Source organism: Siphateles boraxobius, unplaced genomic scaffold, assembly GCF_051911475.1.
Source record: "Siphateles boraxobius isolate OS27281-9 unplaced genomic scaffold, OSU_SipBor_1 65, whole genome shotgun sequence".
Lineage (NCBI taxonomy): Eukaryota > Metazoa > Chordata > Actinopteri > Cypriniformes > Leuciscidae > Siphateles > Siphateles boraxobius.
Genome location: NW_027509192.1, coordinates 12479134 through 12499877, shown reverse-complemented (window position 1 = coordinate 12499877; position 20744 = coordinate 12479134). Strand labels below are relative to the sequence as shown.

The 20744-nt window shown below is 39.3% G+C and overlaps 1 protein-coding gene across 1 annotated transcript; it reads right to left on the bottom strand.

Annotated features, from left to right (window-relative positions):
• Positions 1–10835: 10835 nt before the first annotated feature.
• fbxl22 (F-box and leucine-rich repeat protein 22) lies at positions 10836–20744 on the bottom strand. The gene is made up of 2 exons (XM_077211066.1): positions 19542–20744; positions 10836–13712 (listed from the first exon to the last, which is right to left on the bottom strand). Exons 1-2 carry the CDS (start codon positions 19997–19999, stop codon positions 13364–13366), a joined length of 807 nt encoding a protein of 268 aa, XP_077067181.1. The 5' UTR covers positions 20000–20744; the 3' UTR covers positions 10836–13363.

The window sequence follows — 20744 nt, the reverse complement described above, 5'->3', positions numbered from 1 at the left end:
TTGTGCACAGGAGCAGTCAGCTTCAAAGCAGGCTTACTGTGCATTATTAAAAGCCTCCTCGACACCTGCACAGTTGGCAGGAGACGCAACAGACGAGGGCAGGAACACGCTCTGGGGGCGAATGCATGAATGTATACGTCCGAACGCACACACTTTGCAGGTGTGAAATAAAGATCAGAGGTAGAGGTGCAGATGGAGCCTCAGGTACACAGAGATAGTCCTAGTTTAAAATGCAGACACCACCTATGACACTGGCCAGTTTACTGTATAATGACTATACCGTATAATTACTATATTTCTCAAGAGTCTTTTAATGGAAGCACATGTTTATGCTGCAAAGAATTATGGGGAATTATGTTACGCTAGGATTTTTTGTTGTCTAGACGTGATGGTTTAATCACTCAACATAATATCGCCTACTGAGAATAAAGAACAGCGGGAATTTAAGTTCACTCTTGTATTTAGTATCCAACTACATTTTTTGTACGTTTGTACATGAAAAAACTTCTGCTATGGTTTCCAAAATGTGTTTTATGGTTGCTAGGGTGTTCTGGTTGGTTGACAGATTGTTGCTATGTGGTTGCTAGGGTGTTATGATTGGTTTCCAGAGTGTTGCTATGTGGTTGCTAGGGTGTTCTCGTTGGTTGAAAGACTGTTGCTATGTGGTTACTAGGATATTCTGGTTGGTTTCCAGAATGTTGCTATGTGGTTGCTAGGGTGTTCTTGTTGGTTGAAAGACTTTTGCTATGTGGTTGCTAGGATGTTCTGGTTGGTTTCCAGAATGTTGCTATATGGTTGCTGGGGTGTTCTGGTTGGTTGACAGACTGTTGCTATGTGGTTGCTAGGGTGTTCTGGTTGGTTGTCAAATTGATGCAATGTGGTTGCTAGGGTGTTATAGTTGGTTGCCAGACTGTTGCTATGTGGTTGCTAGGGTATTAAGGTTGGTTGCCAGACTGATGCTGTGTGGTTGCAAGGGTGTTCTGGTTGGTTGCCAGACTGATGATGTGTGGTTGCTTGGGTGTTCTGGTTGGTTGGTTGGTTGCCTGACTGATGCAGTGTGGTTGCTAGGGTGTTCTGGTTGGTTGACAGACTGTTGCTATGTGGTTGTTAGTGTGTTCTGGTTGGTTGTCAGACTGATGCAATGTGGTTGCTAGGGTGTTATGGTTTGTTGCCAGACTGATGTTGTGTGGTCGCTAGGGTGTTATGGTTGTCGTCATGGTACAGAGCCCCTCCCCTCGATATCACGGGATCTCGCGGGATTCTCACCCTCTCCGCCATGTTGGCAGGATTCCGGCGGCAAAACAAGATTGTTTACGTGTGTTGTTAACTCGGTAGTAGAGGAGGTTCTGGCAATTCCTCACCGCAATTTTACCATGCCTGGAAGTCACTGCTGCGTTAAAAACTGCTCCAGTACCTCACACGATACATTTGGAAAACATAGGAAGAATGGAATACAGTTTTTTAGGTTACCGAAATGGACACAGCATCAGGGAGAGCAAGTCTCTGACCTGACGAGGAGACGCCGGATTGCTTGGTTGGCTGATGCCTTTGATAAGTTGACACTGTTTGCTGTGCCTTAACGAACATGTGCAAAAGTGTTGTTTGAGTGCCTTGTTCATTACTTTTTTATTTCTTGAAATAAATGCTTGAAACAACTTGATATGGCTTAACAATATTTATCGAGAACTGAATATTATTTTTTTCATAAGTTTCATGGACAACATAAGTAATAATAATAAAATAACAATACTGTTCTTAGTGCAAAAGAACAAATATCTTGATGCTGCTTCTCCAAATACCGCTGTTTTGCGCTTGGTGTGAGCTTGTTCCTGTAAGGTCCCTTTTCTTTCGCCTTATCTTTTTGCATTTCTTTACTTTCTACCTTTTTTTCTCGTATTCGTAGATCCGTCTCTGTCCCGCCGAAATAATAAATGCGCGAAAATAATAATGCGCAAAAATGAAAGAGCTCTTGAATGTTTAGTCGCGCTTCTGTGAAGTCCTACCATCATGGCGGACCGGCTCAGACCCCGCCCACATCAGCACGTGACTCCTCAATCTCAATAGGGTGTTCTGGTTGGTTGCCAGACTGATGGTGTCTGGCACTTGGTAATATTATAAGAAAACATGGAATTAATTTCCACTGTTATGCTGATGACACTCAATTATATATTTCATCACGACCAGATGAAAACACTAACTTATCTAAATTGAAAGAGTGTCTTAAAGATATAAAATGCTGGATGACATGTAATTTCCTGCTATCAAATTCAGATAAAACGGAGGTATTACTTATTGGTCCAAAAAACTAGGCTACCCACAAAACCTTGTACAATACAACTTTAATTTAGAAGGATGTCCTGTTACTTTATCCACTACAGTAAAAGACCTGGGTGTTATACTAGACCGCAACTTGTCTTTCGAAAATCATATTTCATATGTTACAAGAACAGCCTTTTTCCACCTTAGAAACATTACAAAGCTACGTAACATGCTATCTGTTTCTGATGCAGAAAAGTTAGTTCATGCATTCATGACCTCAAGACTAGATTACTGTAATGCTTTATTAGCTGGTTGTCCTGCATCCTCAATACACAAGCTACAGTTAGTGCAAAATGCAGCTGCTAGAGTTCTTACTAGATCAAGAAAATATGATCATATAACACCAATTTTATCATCTCTACACTGGTTACCTATTAAGTTCCGTATCAATTACAAAGTACTATTACTGACCTATAAACCCCTAAATGGTTTAGCTCCTGTGTATTTATTGGACCTTCTATCGCCCTACAATCCATCGCGTTCTTTAAAATCACTAAATTCGAGGCTTCTGGTCATTCCTAGGATATCTAAGTCCACTAAAGGAGGGCAGGGCGTTCTCACATTTAGTTCCTAAACTCTGGAATAGCCTTCCTGGTATTGTTCGAGGTTCAGACTCGCTGTCCCAGTTTAAAACTAGATTAAAGACGCATCTCTTTAGCCAAGCATTCATATAATGCTTACCTTTTATACCACTGTTGAATCAGATCGAATGCATTAATTTTATGAACAGCAGCTATGCTAATTATTTCCCATTTGCTTTTCTGCTGTTATTTCGGGACGCTAGTCCCGAGGTAAATGGCGTTCGTCAGCTCCAGTTTGTATCCAGCCTCTCACGGACACTTCAGATGCCCCAACACCTGCGATGAGATGACTAAACGCCTGTGAAGAGACGACTCGACGCCTGTGAAGAGACGACTCAACGCCGGCGATATGTTATGCCCTAAATTAATACATGATTAACTAACTGTATTTCTTTCTATGTACTTTTCCGAAATGTACTTTCTGTAAAGCAGCTTTGAAACAATTTGTATTGTGAATAGCGCTATACAAATAAATTTGAATTGAATTGAATTGAATGGTGTGTGGTTGCTTGGGTGTTCTGGTTGGTTGGTTGGTTGCCTGACTGATGCAGTGTGGTTGCTAGGGTGTTCTGGTTGGTTGACATACTGTTGCTATGTGGTTGTTAGTGTGTTCTGGTTGGTTGTTAGACTGATGCAATGTGGTTGCTAGGGTGTTATGTTTTGTTGCCAGACTGATGCTGTGTGGTCGCTAGGGTGTTCTGGTTGGTTGCCAGACTGATACTGCGTGGTTGCTAGGGTGTTCTGGTTGGTTGGTTTCCTGACTGATGCAGTGTGGTTGCTAGGGTGTTGTAGGGTTGGTAGCCAAACACTACACAGTTTTTTGCATAATTTTGAAATTCACATTCTGTATTCACTATTCAGCATCTGTTACCTTCAGTACCTTAAGTAATAATGAAAAATAAAAAATATCCATTATAATTATTGAACTCCCAGATCTGGCCATTGAAAAAAGACAGAAGGCCTGAGGTCTAGACAACATTAACTAGACAACTCTCAGATGAAATGTGGACCATATTCAGACACAGAAAAAAAGTATTTAAAAAACAGGCCTGGTATTGATGTTCCCTCTCTGTGGACATATGAGAGAACAGAAAGGATCAGATAACGCACCCTCGCTCCATCCTTGATTCTGGGCAGAGGAATATAAAAAGACTGTCCGACCTCCACCCATCTCCATCCACTCACTCTGTATTTTTCTCATATTGCTACACAATGAAACCCAGTACTGCAGCAACTGAAGCAGAGCAAAAAGGGTAGCTCACATTCTAACCCACTCCCCCATTAAGAAAATCTATAGCGGATGCTTATACTTTGACAATGAGAACTCATAAATAAAGCAGGAGGTGCTCGTCTTAATGGCTTACTTTCTCAGACACTAACACACAAACACACAACTATACACACTTAATATCTCCATTACCATCTACTTCCCGTTCTTTATCATTATGCGCTAAAGGAAAGAATCTGTTATCGCACATAATAAAAACACACATTTTCACTACTATAGGCTAATTATTGGCTGGTCGTTATAGATGGAAATGCATTTAAACCGACACAGTGCCATCAGACAGGTATATTGAAGCTTATCTATATAAAAGACATCAAACCCTTTAAAGCAAAAGAAAAAAACTCTCTCATATTGTGTCAGACAAGTGAGATAATTGGAAACCATGCAGACCTTTGTAAGAGTGGCAGCTCTTTGTGTTGTGAATGTATATAATTCACCGCTAGAGAGGAAATCACAACTGCAGACATAGATACCTGAACCAGCTCAACAACGTCTAATTGAAGTGGTGTTTTTTTTAATATTTATTAATAATTTTAACTGAATTAATTACATTATATGCAGATTCATTAATCAAATGAATCCCAATTAATTGCATAATTCAACCTTAACCATTTTGTTTTTAATTTAAGAGACATTACAATTTTACATTTTTAATTCTTTTTTTTATAGTCACAAAATCAATTCATTAAATTCACACCTCTATTTATAGCCTAACTTCCTGCTATGTACCCTATTGGTTATTTCGCGAAAACTAGTGCCGTCAAATCAATTAATCCTGATTAATCACATCTAACATAAAAGTTTGTAAATATTTGATGTTAGATGCGATTAATTGATTTGACAGCAGTAATGATATACATAGATAGTGCAGCAGACCAATGTTTCTAGACCAACTTACTTGGTTTGAAGCCAAAGCCTCAGCAGCCAATGTTTAAACTCAAATGTACAAATCATAATCATTATGCAGTCTTCTTTGCATACTGTATAACAACTGATTTAGAGTGATTAGTCTGTTCATAATTTCCTAACGCCTGGAGGATTTTTCCCGCTCAATTTGATTTTCAAAAGAAGAGCCCGTTTCTGGAAATAAGTTCTGTAAAATGAGCAGCCATGAACATGGCCAGGAATCTTGAGTTGCCATTTCGTACAGAGGAAATCCAAGGGGGAAATTTTCCTTCTGAATAATGTGTCTGCCGTGAAAAATGACCTCCGTGAAAATCGGAGTAAATTGTATAACGACTGGCTGTTGTCAAACCTTGTTTGCTTCAATTCATTTGCGAATAACAAGCCGTCTGTGGAAGTGCATTAGTTTTGTTTGTCTTCTTACAGCTCACTGCCCTTTTCACTGACAAGTTGAAGTACATGTATAAACTCCAATAAGGTAAAAATCATTTACCTCGTTTTACAATGCTGTGGATATGACTACTGCTCCTTCATTGAGTTTTACTGATCTGTGCTTTGCTTTGTCTCTGAATCGACTTCGGTCGACATCACCATATTTTTCAACCCCCCCTCTCTAAACACCTGGCTCCATGCTGGTCAAAGAGTCTGCTTTTGGCCGGTTAGCATAGCACCATTGACAACATATAAATCATTATATTACGTACATGTGTCATTATATTCTCATGCCCCTGAACTGCCTTTGAGATAAATGGGAATTAAGCCCAATTTATACTTCTGCGTCGAACTTACGCCGTAGCTACGTCGTAGGCTGTGTGTAGCACGCGTACCCTTCGGCGTACCCTGACGTGCACCTCTCAAAAAATGTAACAACACGTCAATTCTACGCGGACGCAAGTGCTGTGATTGGTCTGCTCAAACCGCTCTCTCGGGTTTCACATGCTCCCTCTGCGTGCATCAACGCGGACAACGACGCAGAAGTATAAATTAAAACCAAAGCGTAGTCTACGGCGTAGAGGCTCCGGCGTAGGTCTGACGCAGAAGTATAAATCAGCCTTTAGAGATGCGTGGATCAGCTCTAACATCACCCGAATCTGCTGTTAAAAAGCAAAGAAAAGGCTGAATATAGGCTTTATTAGGTTTAGTTTCCTTCCTTTTGTGTTGTTTTTAATTCTCCTTTTTTAAATTTATATCGGATCTGTTTTGCCTCCATTGCTGCTTAAACAAGTAATTTAGAGTCTGCGAATCAGTGCCTGACGGAAAATTAAGTTTTAAACACATTAATATTTCCATCATTAATGATTTATCAAATCCACCCACGACCCACCTGCAATTAACCAAAATGTTATTTTTTTATTACTTGGCCCGCCCGGTCTGTGGATTATCCGCAGTGTCCGCGGATATAACTGCAATCCATGCATCACTAATGGGAATGCTAACAGATAGCTAATGTATGTAATGGTGCATTCAAGTCATGTCGGAAAGATCATGTTTATGAGTTGAATGAACAAGAATGCCACCACAAAGTTGTAATTACAAGTGAGAAACTCTGAACTTTCTTTAAGACCAGAGTTTCGGAGTTGGGGCGTGTCAGTGAGAAAACATGGCGGACACAATAAATGCAGTGTCTGCTTTGAAATAACTGAAATTATTATTTTTTCATTTACATTAAAACTAGCTAAGTCTCATGTACAAAATACAATAGTACTGTACAATTACGGTATACCCAAACAGCAATGTTGGAACAGATTCGGGCCACATCTGGTACATGTGGATTCCACGCGTACCAGATGTGGGCCGGATCTGGGCCGACACTATGTTGCTGTCTGGATTTAAATAATGATTCAATTTTCATTATTGTTTCACCTGAAACTTATGAATGAGGTTGTACGAATTTATAGCATTTCAATTTGCCAAAATGAACTGTCACTCATTTATGAATTGTCATGAGATTGTGAGGACTTACGCACAATAACACCCACAATGCAATTAACACTCAGTGTTTAAAATTAAGTCCTGTCCTGCTTTTTTTCTCCCCACAAATGTATGTTTCACATGGAAAAGCATCATTTTTTTTCATTTGCACAATTTACACTGGGGAAACTGGGCATTGAAATGCTTGTGACGAGACTCAGACTTACAGTAACATTAACAGGACCATACACATATTTAGTAAACATGACCATAAACAAAGTGGAGGGCGCTGGGATGTTAAAGTGACATGTGCAATATCGTAAGCAAAACAATAAAACGTAGGCAGAACAATAAATACAAATAAGTAGCAGTAACAAATGGTAAAAAAAGTAGTAAGAGTAGTAAGTTGTCCTGGTAGAAGGCTCAGTGTCTGAAGGGGCAATAAAATGTGTTTATAGAAGTAAATTGGGTTGCACATGCTGTTTCATGTGGACTTTAATAGTAAGAACTTTCATTGGTTTCTTCTCATTACTCTTTATCAGTTGATTTATGTGCACAGAGAGATAAAAAAAGAATTCTATGTAAATATCTTAATCCATATAGATTACTCTGTAGCATAGCCAATAAATTTCCTCAGAAGTACCACCGGACAAAGGAGAAGTGTCTGTGAAACTCTTGTTATGTTTGTATTGGCCAACGAAAAAACCTGCTTAGAGCTAACGTGGAATGTGTCTACAGATAGACGGCTGTTTGATTTACATCGGTTTTCCTCGACTAAAATGGAAAATAAGGCAGATCAGGCACTAGTGGCGAGTGGCGGGTGGCGGGTGGGGGGTGGGCGGCTTAGTGGGGCAGCTGGCACTGTGATTCTCTTTGAAGTTTTCAAATAAATGAGAATCCTTGAAACCTGAATGTTGCACATTAAACACCTTTTTCAACTCTGTAGCTTTCAGAGAAGGCCATCTCAGTTCATGTGGTGATAAAACGCTCAACACCAACCCATGGCCTCGAAACTGCAGACATAATGCATGCAATAAGCCATAGTCTGCCACTTAACTGTCACACTTTTACCAACAAAAAAAGTCCTAACTAAACAAGTACAAGACATTTGGAGGTTAACACTACATATAGCAAAGCTGTTGAGTGCTGTGTTGGGCTGTGTATAATGTTGTGGAGTAAACTTAAGCAAGCATTTGCTCCATTATGTGAAATAGAAAAGCTCTGTTTGTTATACGCGTCTCTCCGCACACATTTCACAAGCATCCTTATGTAATGCCCTCACAAGGTCTACTGCCTGACCTCAACTTATCTATCACAAAGACAAACCACGTTGCAAACATGTGCACTAAATGAAGGCATTGCATACATTCTACCTATGTGCTCAATTAATTTATGAATTCCAGTCAGCAACATGGTGTCGGCCCAGATCCGGGCCCCAACTGGTACATGTGGATTCCATAGGTACCAGATGTGGGCCAGATCTGGCCCGACACAATGTTGCTGTATGTGATAAATGACTGGAATCGAAATTTGTTTAATCTTTTCAGATACACAGTTGATTAAAAACACAATGTAAGTTTAACTTTAAAAAAGAAAAAAGATTAACATATAACCACATAAATTTACATGTTCGATGTTCATTCGATGTTCAGAAACTTGAACCGCCCTCTTGCACTGTAAAAAAGTTGCTGCCTTAAATGTTTAAGTAATCAACTTAAATGACATTAAACTGACTTAAAAATGAGTTGAATCTTGTATAACTTATGACATTAAACTGACTTAAAAATGAGTTGAATCTTGTATAACTTATAAAAAAAATTGAAGATTACTTCTAAAGCAGTGTAAAAACATATGTTGTCATGACTTTTTGTTTATATAATTTTTACAGTGTACTGTGATGTAATACAAGATAGATGCCCAACATTAGACATAAATGGCTAAAGTACATTTTTAACAAAATCTGCAATTGTGTAATTTTTTTTTTTTATCACAATCTAGCTTTGCAAAGGGACAGATAACAACTATATCTGACCCTAATGTGGCTTTTCACATGCCAATTAAGGGGGTGTTTAATGACAGTTTAAATCTTAGTTTTGACTGTTTTTGAATAAAGAAACGTGTGGCGAATATTTTGCACAAATGTCTATATTGTCAATTGTGTATGTATGAAGCACACTTTCAAACCAAGCAGCTTTCTGTCAACTTGATGCAAAATCTGTGTGGAAAATCTTTAGCACTCAATTGCGTGGATTCCTATTGAAATGAGTTGATGAAAATGTCCCGAACAATGGTAAATGTTATCGCACAGGTGAATCACTTCAAATTATCACATAAAATAAAATTGATAAAATAAAATGTACAATATGACCCTTTTAATGAAGATCCTTCAGGTACAGCAGCTAAAAATACCAATCAAATTTTATGAATCTCAACAGACCTGCTGCTAAATCTCTGGTAATGTGCATTGCAGGACGTGAGAGATGCAGTAGGAGTGGCTATGGATGTGTGCTGGGGTCTAAAAGAGAAGCCAGCGCACCAGCAACCATTCCTGGATGACATAAATCTACTCCCCCTCCCCTTCTTTTCCGCTGTGAATTTCACTACAACGTGACTTCCCTCCCACAGTTTTTACGAAACAGCTCGTGGCCTGAGCTGCCTTTGCATTCCTCCACCCAGAGGGAGAGAAAGAGAAGGAAAGAGTCTGCATGTTGTACATGTATGTGCCGATGTTATGTCACAACTTGCCCATGTGCTTCAGTCAAACCAATAAACATTCAGTAGAATTAATTACCCTCTGCAGCTTGTTTTATCACTTTCCTCATAACCTTACGTTCGGTTAATATGGCATATGAGGACCAGCAAGCGAGGACAGACATATGTAGCTACAACATGTGATGGTCTTTCAGAAATGAGGAGATGTCTGGGTGGTGCTTTGGGTCTATACACAAACATACATCACAGGCCAAAAACGTGAGGGAATGAAATTCACCCGAGACATTGCATAAATGCGTCAATGTCACTTCTTATAGTTACCAGTCTTTCTGGTTTCCCATCAAATGCATACTTTTCTGGCTTACATATACACAGCTGTTGGTCAAGAACTGGATTATACATTTAGTACTGACACGTGGAGACTCTTATAGGTTAATGCAGACTAATAATTCATTTCTATATGCAGCCTGAAGGAAACTGGCTCTTATATGCTCTTAAGGATCTGGCTCAACCTCCTAATCCCACGTGAACGATTGCATCTGGAAAAAACGGCTGTGGTGCATTTTAAGCAATTTGCTTTGAAGTTTATCTAAATTGCTGTAAGGTATTGAAGTTCTTGATCTGAGAACAAATTATGGTTTGGACTTTTGTTTGATAAAATCCTTTGTATTTTGACCAAAAATAGGTGCGTCCATAACTATTTAAAGTAACTTTTAAGCTTAGAATTGTACAAAGAAATAAGAAAAAGACTTGGATTGTGCTGTATCGTGCAAAATGAGAATTATTCTGATTTATTGAGCATTTCCTAAGAATTTAATAGAGATTTCAGCGTATTGAGATTTCGGACATTTCGATCTTACGTTCCTAAAAAGGTTGTACGGATTGAGACAACCTTCTGACTGAAACGTTAGTGTCTCAATACCTTGTTTTCTCTTACAACCTTCATACGAATGCCTGACTAAGGCCTTACGAGGTCATAAAAAAGGCAATGTGTAAAGACAGCAGTGTTACAAACTTACCAACTACAGGTATTTGTAAGAATGTTGTTGAGGATGGCAACGTATTAAGACAAACATTTTGGTCTTATACAAACTTGATCAGGCAACGTATTTAGGAAACAATTTCAGGGTTTTTTTTTTTTACTTCAGGCATTCATACAGTAAGCATGGTGTAATAAACAACAACATTTTGATACAGCAACTTTCAGGCTCACAATCTTCATCAGGCATTCATAAGAATGTTGCAAAAGACAGCAACATATTGAGACAGCTACATTTTGAAGGTCATTGTTGTCTCAATAAATATGAATATATAAACTTTATGTCTGCCATTACTAATGTCTAACTCACCTGCCTTTACATAAGCTTTCTGATGCTGAAAAAAAAAAATAAACAGAACAAATAGTTCTTGTGATGTGAAGCATGTTTTATTACCTCCTCAGAGATTGTGTTTGCCCATAGTAGACTTCACAGATGAGTTGCTTTACAATTGTAACCTCAGCAACACAAACCTAGCTTCAGGCAAATCACACACATTAGAGGCCCATTGCTGTCCACAGCCAATCAACACCAACCTTAACTACTTTTCAGTTTTGAGAAAAAGAAGGTCTACACTCTGGCAATAACAACTTTTTTTCTTTGAAAGACTACACTTTCTTGGCTTCACTTGCTAATTGCTTACACGTGATCGTGCACATAAATAGTGGCTAATCTTTTCAGCCTTTCTAAATCTGTTGGCTGGATCCATGATATTATCAAACGCTAACTGGATTGCATAACCACTTGGAATGGATTGACATCCACAACAAAGAAATACCCGATTAAGGCAATCACAGCATGCTGATCATGTTTTGCAGCTCATTTAACCTCTCAAACTCTTACGAAATATCACAATGCTTGATTTCACGAGGCCCGGGACAATAGTTTCATGGGTGAACCGTGAGTCACAGGCCCTTGTCGTCATCCTCCACCGATGATTATGGTCATGGGAATTATTGTAAAGTATTGATTAGACAAACGTTATCTAACCATCTCCATTTGTAACACAATAACAGATTTTTTATTTCTTCAGACATTTACTTGACAAGTACAAAACCTTGAGCGAGAGTTGGAAAGAGATACTGATAACAAGAATGAGGGAGAAAGAAAAAATTATCCCAATATTATTTCACCCTCCAGCCTTCAATCCATTGCAGAGAACATCCTGTGGAGAACATTGGCTGTAAAACAAGGGACTTTCTGTTAAGACCCATTAGAAATGATTTTGTTTATCTAAATTTATCTCCAATAATATTACAGACTAAGGACAGAATGTGCGATTGTTCTTCATCTTGATGATGCCCTGAAGGTTTGAGGAAACTGTACATGTGTTTGCTGGATTGCATGGACTTGAAAAAGGTCAAACAGGCAAAAGAGAGGAAGAACAAATTCTGTAACTCCAAGCGGTAAGAACAACTATTTTTGCTGCAATTACGATGCAAAATAGTGTGGTCATGTGGACAACACAGACACTGGCCAACCTACTTCCACACTCCACAGCTCTTACATAATAGCTTTCTAATCACAACGTTGGAAGACTTCCAACATGGCCTCAAATAACTCTGTGCAGGCATTAGGTCATAAATCTCTGTTAAGGCAGACATGATAGGAAAAACAAAACAAAAAAAACCTTCGTCAACAGTCACCTGGTAAGTTCTTACATTGAAGTGCATAGTCTTAATGTACAGGAATTTTGCAGTACATAAAAAAAGTAAAAAAAAAAATAGATAAGAATAAAACAACAAAAACAAACACTATTTTACTAAGCAAATTCATTGATACATAATTCTGCTAGAAAACAGTAGTTGATATATGTAAATTGAAGTTTGGTCTCTTAGGGTAGCCATATATACTGCGTATTTGGCTGAAACGCTGTGTTGATCAATCAGCCACCACTGGAATGGTTTTCTAATACTACATGAATACATTTGCTTAATGAAAAAAGTTTTATAGAAGCAAAAAGGCATTCAAGGCCATGGTGTATTGTTAAAATAACCCTAGTGCCTAACTTGATATGATTCACAATATGATTATATTCACAATATAATACAGCCTCACACCTTATTGCTTAATAAAAGTAAACCTGTGCTCGGTCAAATGTTGTTCTTGCATAACTAGGAAGAAGTCCAAAACCCACAATGACAATAACCAACTATGACTTGTTCCAGAACAAACCTTGATTATGCAAGCAAAAACAAGCTGTGGTTTTAAGAAATACTGCAAATGTTTTATAATCAAAACCTAAGATTTGGTTGAAATGTGTGGATTGGGCCACTGCCTTGCACATTGAATACTTAGTCTTTGTACTGTGTACTTGACCGGGGAGTCATTGCATGGAGCCAAATGGACAAACAAACAAATGAAGAACAACCCATGACAGCAAAGTTACAAAAAAATAGTTTGAAATGAGAACGCTGATCAAATAAACACAAGCAACACAAACATATGAAGACCGTATGTCACGGACACTTTTGAAATGGCAAAATAAGGAATTACAAGAGAAACCCTAAGTGTAATATCAATAGTGAGATAAAAAAGAAAACATTTGTAATAGTACTGGGCAATGTTGTGAACCTCAATTTGACATGAAGTCTCTATGTAGCTTCTAGCTGTCAGGAGAAGATCAAGAACTTCTGCAGAGCTCTCCTGATCTGTGTTTTCTCCTCAGGCTTGCTGTCTGGAATCATATCTGCACTGTGTAATGCGCTCAGGTACACTTCTGGTCTCTTGTCTCTGACGTCCTGGAGCCCTGCCTGGGTCACGTTCCGGCAGAAGTCCACCCTCACTTCTGTGAGACTTTTACCGTGGTCCACCACAGCCTGGAGGACGGAGTCGGTTATCCGAGCGCAGTTTTCTAGACTAAGGCTATCTAGCCTCCTGCAGCTTTGTAGCACGTCAATGACATTGTGATCCGTAATGTGTCCACATCCAGACAGAGTCAGCGAGACTAGATTCGGACACCTAAAGAAACAAGAAGCAGAATTTCTCATGCTATTTGACAGAAATAACAAGTAATATTTATAATTTGATAATAATACAAAAGAGCGATATGCATTGCATACATGTTTGCTTGCTATTTGTCTGGAAAAAAGGATTTGAATAGTGAATTACCGAGCAACGAACAAGTGTCCGTTAAAGCTGAAGTGTGTAATTTCTGTGCTGCTATCTTTCAAACAGGTTTCCCTAAACATTCCCCTTGTATGTGCTGGTCAGCTCCCAAACTCATGCTATTGGTTGATCCCGTGTTGGTATGTAGGTTGGTTGGGATTTTCAAACAAATAGCAATGTTTCGAAAGCACCACAAGGACTGTGGGATCCAACATACAAATAACTAGATTCCAGTGGTCTCTGCATATTATTCCAGGATAGAAGAAAGTAATTAAAGAAAACATTGTGTGACATAGAACTTAAGTAAATTAATAATTTGTTACGCTCCTTTTAGAAGTGACAAAACCATTCAAACGTTTCCTGAACGCTCCCCTGTCAAGCCATTGGTAAAACAAAAACTTAGCTCCACCCCCAAATCACCCCATTGGTTGTGGTCAGTGTTGCCATGTCATGCTCAAAATAATTGTTTTAAAAACGCCACGGATGATTCAACAATGGCTAACGTACACTTGTACACTTCATATTACAGTTGGATAGAAGAAAATAATTTAACAAAAAACTTGTTTGTTTAAATTAAATAAAAATACACACTTAAAAAAACTGCATTGTGTGGTACAGAACTTAAGAAAATGATTAATCTAATTGGTTACGATCTTATTAATTGCACCAATAAAATCAACAGCATTCAAACAGGTTTCCTGAATGCTACCCCATCTGCCATTGGTCAAACAAACAGATAGCTCCGCCCCAAAACTCACCCATTAGTTGAGCCAGTGCTCTGAGTCAGTGTTACCGTGTCAGGCTGGTCGGAATTCTCTGTTACTGTTTTGAAAACAGTGACAGAATACTTTTTGGGGGGGGGGGGGGGGGGGGATGGGGGGGCTAGTTAGTATTGCCATATTAATCATCTCAGCTTGTCTTGACATATTAATCTGGAATCAAAGAAAGTATTTTCATTTTTTTTTTAAAGACAGCTTTAAGTGACTAGACAGTGAGACATAGGATATGAATTTCACAAATGTAAACAGCCGCCAAAGATTAACTAGCTGGAAAACACACTAGTTTACTGCACTGCAAATATTTTTTATTCCTTGGGGGACACATGAAGTGGTAGACTGTATAATAAACGTGCCATGCTGTCAAAAACTGTAACCTAAAACTGTTTAGGCAGTAACGTATGTGGCCCCACCAGGCATTTGCATGGTATTATACCAAGAATACCTGTAGCATAACAAAAACCATTCCCTAAGACAGTGTTTGGTGCATCAGCTGTTTTTGCCACATAAACACAGCTGGTGCTCTTGCTAAATCGCACCAGCTGAAAGTCGAGCCATTTCCCATGCCCACACCAGTGAGCTCGGGCAACAGGCACCTTCCGTACTGGCTTCTGGACAGTGGCCCTTCTGTGTGTCCGTGTTTCTCCTCTACTGCAGCCTGCTGGTGAACTCACACTGGGTCAACACTCACACACGCTCACATGGAGCGAGCTAATGGCTGTAGCTTTGAGATGTCATTCACGTTTACTGATGCAGATTATATAAACTCTTGCATAATCTTACCACTTAACCACATGTGAGACCGGCACATTCCAGCCGCCTGTAAGTGTTATGTCTCAATAACCCTGGCCATGGGGCAGATCTCACGCTACACGTGCCATTGCTTTCATTATCACAGACGGCCATCTGTGACACAGACGGTCTGATAAAGGGATCAACGGGAGAGGAAGGATGAGAGAGGCTCACAAGAATTCGAGGCCTCGGGGATAAGATGGTTTGACAGTTTCTGCTGGAGCAGCTTTCAGCCATTGTGTTTGAGGGGGAGCAGTTTTCAGAGCTGGCCAGATGAAGTAAACACACTAGATATATGCGTCACATCATCTCCGGTTACATAAGTATGTCTTCCTCTCGTGGCTCCGCCTTTCTCTTGTGCAGATGTTTAGTTTGTTTTGGGTTTTTTAAGCACAGATTTCCATCAAACAGACTTTTTTTGTTTTGTAATGAAAAACTAACAAAGACTCAACTAAGTCTTATTTTACTTTGCTTTTGGGAATGAGGATGGGTGTGAAGGTTTCTCCATGAGGATGTGGCCTATATATACACATCCCACACGTGGACGTACGCGTATGGTAATTTAATCTAATGAATCCTATAGGCTAATGTCTCTCTCGGGCCACTCTAGAGGGTATGTCTAGAGCCAAAGGACTGAGTCTAGAGACTTCTGTTCCCTGAAGAGGCAATAATGATCGGTCTGCGCCAAGAACATCAACAGAAAAAGTCTCACACAGCACATGGATGTGGTCAGATGTAGTTATGTTCTTCATTTTCTTTAATTTTTCATTTCTATTAGCCTGTTTGGATAAATAGGGTTATTCATCATGTGCAATATCCATAACAAATTATTGGTTGTGGAGCCAAAGACCAAAGCCATCAAATCGTCGAAACGATTTTTTTAGTGTTCGCATTTTTGGCCATGAAAATTTCTGAATTCAGTTCTGAATTTAGTGGACGGCAACAGTAAGTTGCACTAGGTGTTCAAGTAAGAGAAAGAAAGCAATGTTTTATTTGAAGAATAAAACTAGATTCCTATTTGAACTTAATGACACCATCTGAGACTTCCTCTTCCCTAGGCACTGTTTTATAAAAATTTCCTGCAGCTGAAATATATTGCCACAATGGCGTCAGTCAGTGTGTGTCTGTCTGTGTGTTTTTGTAGGAAAGTGAGCGAGACACACACACGTGCACACACAGTGACTGTGACGCACATGTGCATTCCACCCTCATCAACAAAGAAGTGATTGTAGGCTCCACCTGCCAATGCAAATCATGAAAGGAGAGCGCACAAGGGAGGGACTTCTTTCTGCTTCTCTCCAATTTCATCTGTTGCTCCAATTTTCTCTGGTCAAGGGACAACCATCAATATTCTGATGAACCCCTAATGTAACATCTTTAATTTATTTTTTACCCCTAAAGAATCCTCTCAAGAACCCTCAACAACCATCTTGAGTTGCATTGGATCTTTGGAGAATTGTGTACCCTGTCATAAGAGAACCTTAGCATGATCTGGTTCTTGTGTTCTGATTCTTGAGACAGACCAGAAATTAACATGCTGATCTGAAGAACCTATAATGAACATCAAGAACTTAATTATCAAAAAGTAACCATACAGTATAGCCAACTTAAGAACCCTACTGATTTCATCATGTGTCGTTCCATAAATCTCTGGTCAATATACATCCATATTCACACTTGTCTTTCATTCTTTAAAATTTCAATATTTTCTTCTTGAGGAAGAACTAAATAACCTAAAAACCAATACACTGACCTGAGGGTTAGTATATATAGTATAACTATAAAGTCAGCATGAAATCAAAATTGACACTATTTATTTTGTTAGCGCACAGTACGAGTCTTGTGGTGAAAAATTAACCAGTGAAAGTTAATAGAAAGAAAGCAATTGTTTGTAGTGGTAATATTTAATCAAAATCTAAATATTTGCTTCAAATCTGGAAAGGCTTTTCTTGTTTGATGGCGTTTTCTCGCGTTTCTTGTTAAAAACTATGAGCAAGGTCTGCTATGAGCAAGGGATGGAGAAGAGCTAAAATAAAACCCCACCCTCTATCAAATATACTGTTTCCCTTGGAAATACGTCAGAACACCGAAGTAAAGTCAGTTGCAACTTCCAGTTCACACTGACTTAAACCTCCAAAAAACCTTTAACAACCACCCTGAGTTAACTAAATGGTTCTTCAGAAATTAAAGAGTTCTTGATGTTTGATAACATATTCTTCAGTTCAGTAAAGGCAAAGTTTGGCTCTTTATCGGAGGGCAATGCAGAGAATGACTGAGAAACCTATTTTTAAGAGCTCTGCCAAATCACAGTTTCTTTTTTTTCCCCTCGTAAGCGAGTTTACAGTGCAAAACAGCAGCGGGAGAAACCGCAGAGCTCCATCATGTCTCCCGTTATTATTGGCTGCCTTGAAGAGGCTGTACAGATCTGCCCTTAAAACTCCAGAGGCTAATTCAGCTGTGCACTGCATGCTACACCGCAGACCTCGTGTCATTCAAAACTTGAGGCAAACTACATTCCCAGCCTCAGCACGCTTCGAAAGCAAGCCGCATCTATCGGTGGAAGACTGTGATGACGTGCATGCTTGAGGCTAAAATGTGTTTATGATGAACTTTTAAAGAATGAAGGTTTGAGTAGATCCCCATACGTCAGACACTGGGGGAGTTAAATGGCTACGGGAGGAACATTCATGCTGAATTAATTTCAAGCTTTCCACCATTGATGTCTGTTCCTTGAAAAATATCACGCTACGTCCTAATGTATCTGCGATCCTCAAAAACAAAAGTTTCTGAACGTTCTGTACTCATGTAATTCTTTTCAACGCATAACAGAACCTGGTGAATGAGTAATTTGCTGCAACGCACAAGAAAGTGGGCCAGTGTTGTGTTCTATTCTTCCATACATTGAGTGACAGTCCCACAGGTCCCTGTTGACAGAGGGCCTGCGGTGTGCCTGTAGCTGTGGAGTAATGGGCCAGTTGTTGCAGGCAATGCGTGAAATTTTCCAGTTGGTGTCTTTGTTTCCATTTACAATCTTTTATGTAGAGATTTAATGATTTTATTTAAGCCAGCACCTTTATTTAAGCCAAGTTTAATAAGCACCTTTGTAAACCAGATTAATTCATAAACATTGAGTTGTGATTTGTTTTAAAATAGTTTCAAGATTTTGCAACTTGACAGAATTAAAAATAACTGTGAGAACTAACTCTTCATCATTTACTCCCTCATGCTTCAAACCTGTATGACTCGCTTTCATCTGTGGAACAGAAGTTGACATTTTAAAGAAGGTTCATTCTACTCTTTTCCTATACAACAAAAGCAGTATGAAGTCTGAAGGAACAGAACAAAATCAGCATGACACTGAAATTGCATTTGTCTTTTCTTTTCAATCGTGAGCGAAACAGCTTCTTAAATGAGAAAGAAAATGTAGCGCATGACTTGATTTTGTCCATCTGGAATTGATTGGACCGTAATTTTGCTAATTTCTGCAATCTCATGTAAAGTGATAGAAGTGATGATGTTGTGAGAGTGAGGGGATGATTTTGATGAAAAATATGCACACAGATAAATCATACATAATAAACACTGAAACATTCCGTTAAAAAAATAAGAATTGTAGGGTCCGATTTCATGCTGACATTACTGACAATTTTCTCTACACCGCAGCTTTCATATCTCATTTGCGCTTGTGCATATCAAACTTGACACGTAATGATAGGGTATGAAACAAAAATCAAATGTGATTTGGTGTCATTGATGTAAAAATTATGTCTTTATGCACCAAGTTTGAATATATGCAAATGCTAATGAGATTTAAGCAAAAACGACTAAAATGTTGGTCTGTGCGAAATCTATCATATTGCTTTTGTATGGACAACATTTACGTTAATAATATTGTGGTTTTTGCACTATTTGGAGCTTGACAGAGATCTGCATATTCTTTTTCCAATGTTTGGAATAACACGAGGATGAGTAAACAATCACAGTATTAGTTTTGGAGTCCTTACTTTTAAGGTTACTTCATCTGTCTAAATATATCAGGGTAGAACAACTGCCTGTTTGAGATCAAGCCAATGACAAAATGAATGTCAATGCCAAGACAAACAGAAACACTCACATGTGGCAAACACGCTCCAGGAAATCACTGACGAGACTCTCGTGCTTTCTGCAGAGGTCTCTCTGGAACGTGGTCTTCATCCAGTCCTCGATGTTGCACACTTTGACTCTGCTCGAGTGCCAGCATACAGCCAGGTACCTTAGCGAAGAGCTCAGAACAAAGTTGTACCTCCTTAACTCGCATGGAGACCTGAAGTGAAGTAGCGTCCACAGTTGCGGGTCCAGGAAGACCTGTCTTAGTCGTACGCAAGTTAGGGACAGGCTGCGGCGACTGTCCTTGTCTAGGTACGAAAAAAGGTGTAGCAAACACTCCTGATCTAGTTCTGTGAGATGCATAGCAAGACTGAAGACACTAACAGGCCTGCTAACAACCACAAAGCAATGAGACAACGATGAGTCTTGTGTGGCCTGGATTTGTGATTCTCCCCCAGACTGTAATCTAACTGAGGCCTTGGACATATAAGGTCGTAAGGAATGGGGGTTATTTTGGGAGGATCGCTGCAGGCACGGTCAAAAATGGAAATGTGTGAGGCACATGGACCCTCCCGGTCCATCTGTCTCTGACGCCTGGACAGGAGGCAGTGTGAGGGACGTTAAGAGTGTGGCTGCTTCTGTTTATCACTTGCAAAAGGCTTCACACAGCGCCTTGCATCTTTGGGGATGGGGGATGGCGAGACACTCTTCTACACCGAGACCCCTTTTACTCCTGGTTTTGCTTGCATTTTGGTTGATAAAAGACAACACACTAGGGCATGTTTACACGACAAAGACGTACTAAAAGCAGAAAGGTTATTCCTTTGCGTTTTTCACATATAATGTTGTCAAATCGATCCCCGTTTATGGATCCGCGAAAACGACAAAAAATGCTGTATTATTCATGCCAGGCCAGTAGTTGGCGATGTCACTTTGTAAAGAAACTACGCGCCTATAGACTTAATGCATAATACGCATGTGCATAATTTTTTTATTGTAGTTTATAAGGAGATGATAGCAGTATTGTTTTCAAAAACTTGCGTTTACAGTTTTCCGTGTACAGACGACACCATTGTCAAAACGATCCCCATTCACACTGATCCATGAAAACGAATAAAAACCCTGTATTCTGCTACCAGGCCATTAGATGGCGATGAAACACTATAGACTGAATACGTAATACGCATGTGCATGACGTCATCGTCTTCAGAGATTCGCATTTTTCGTGTGT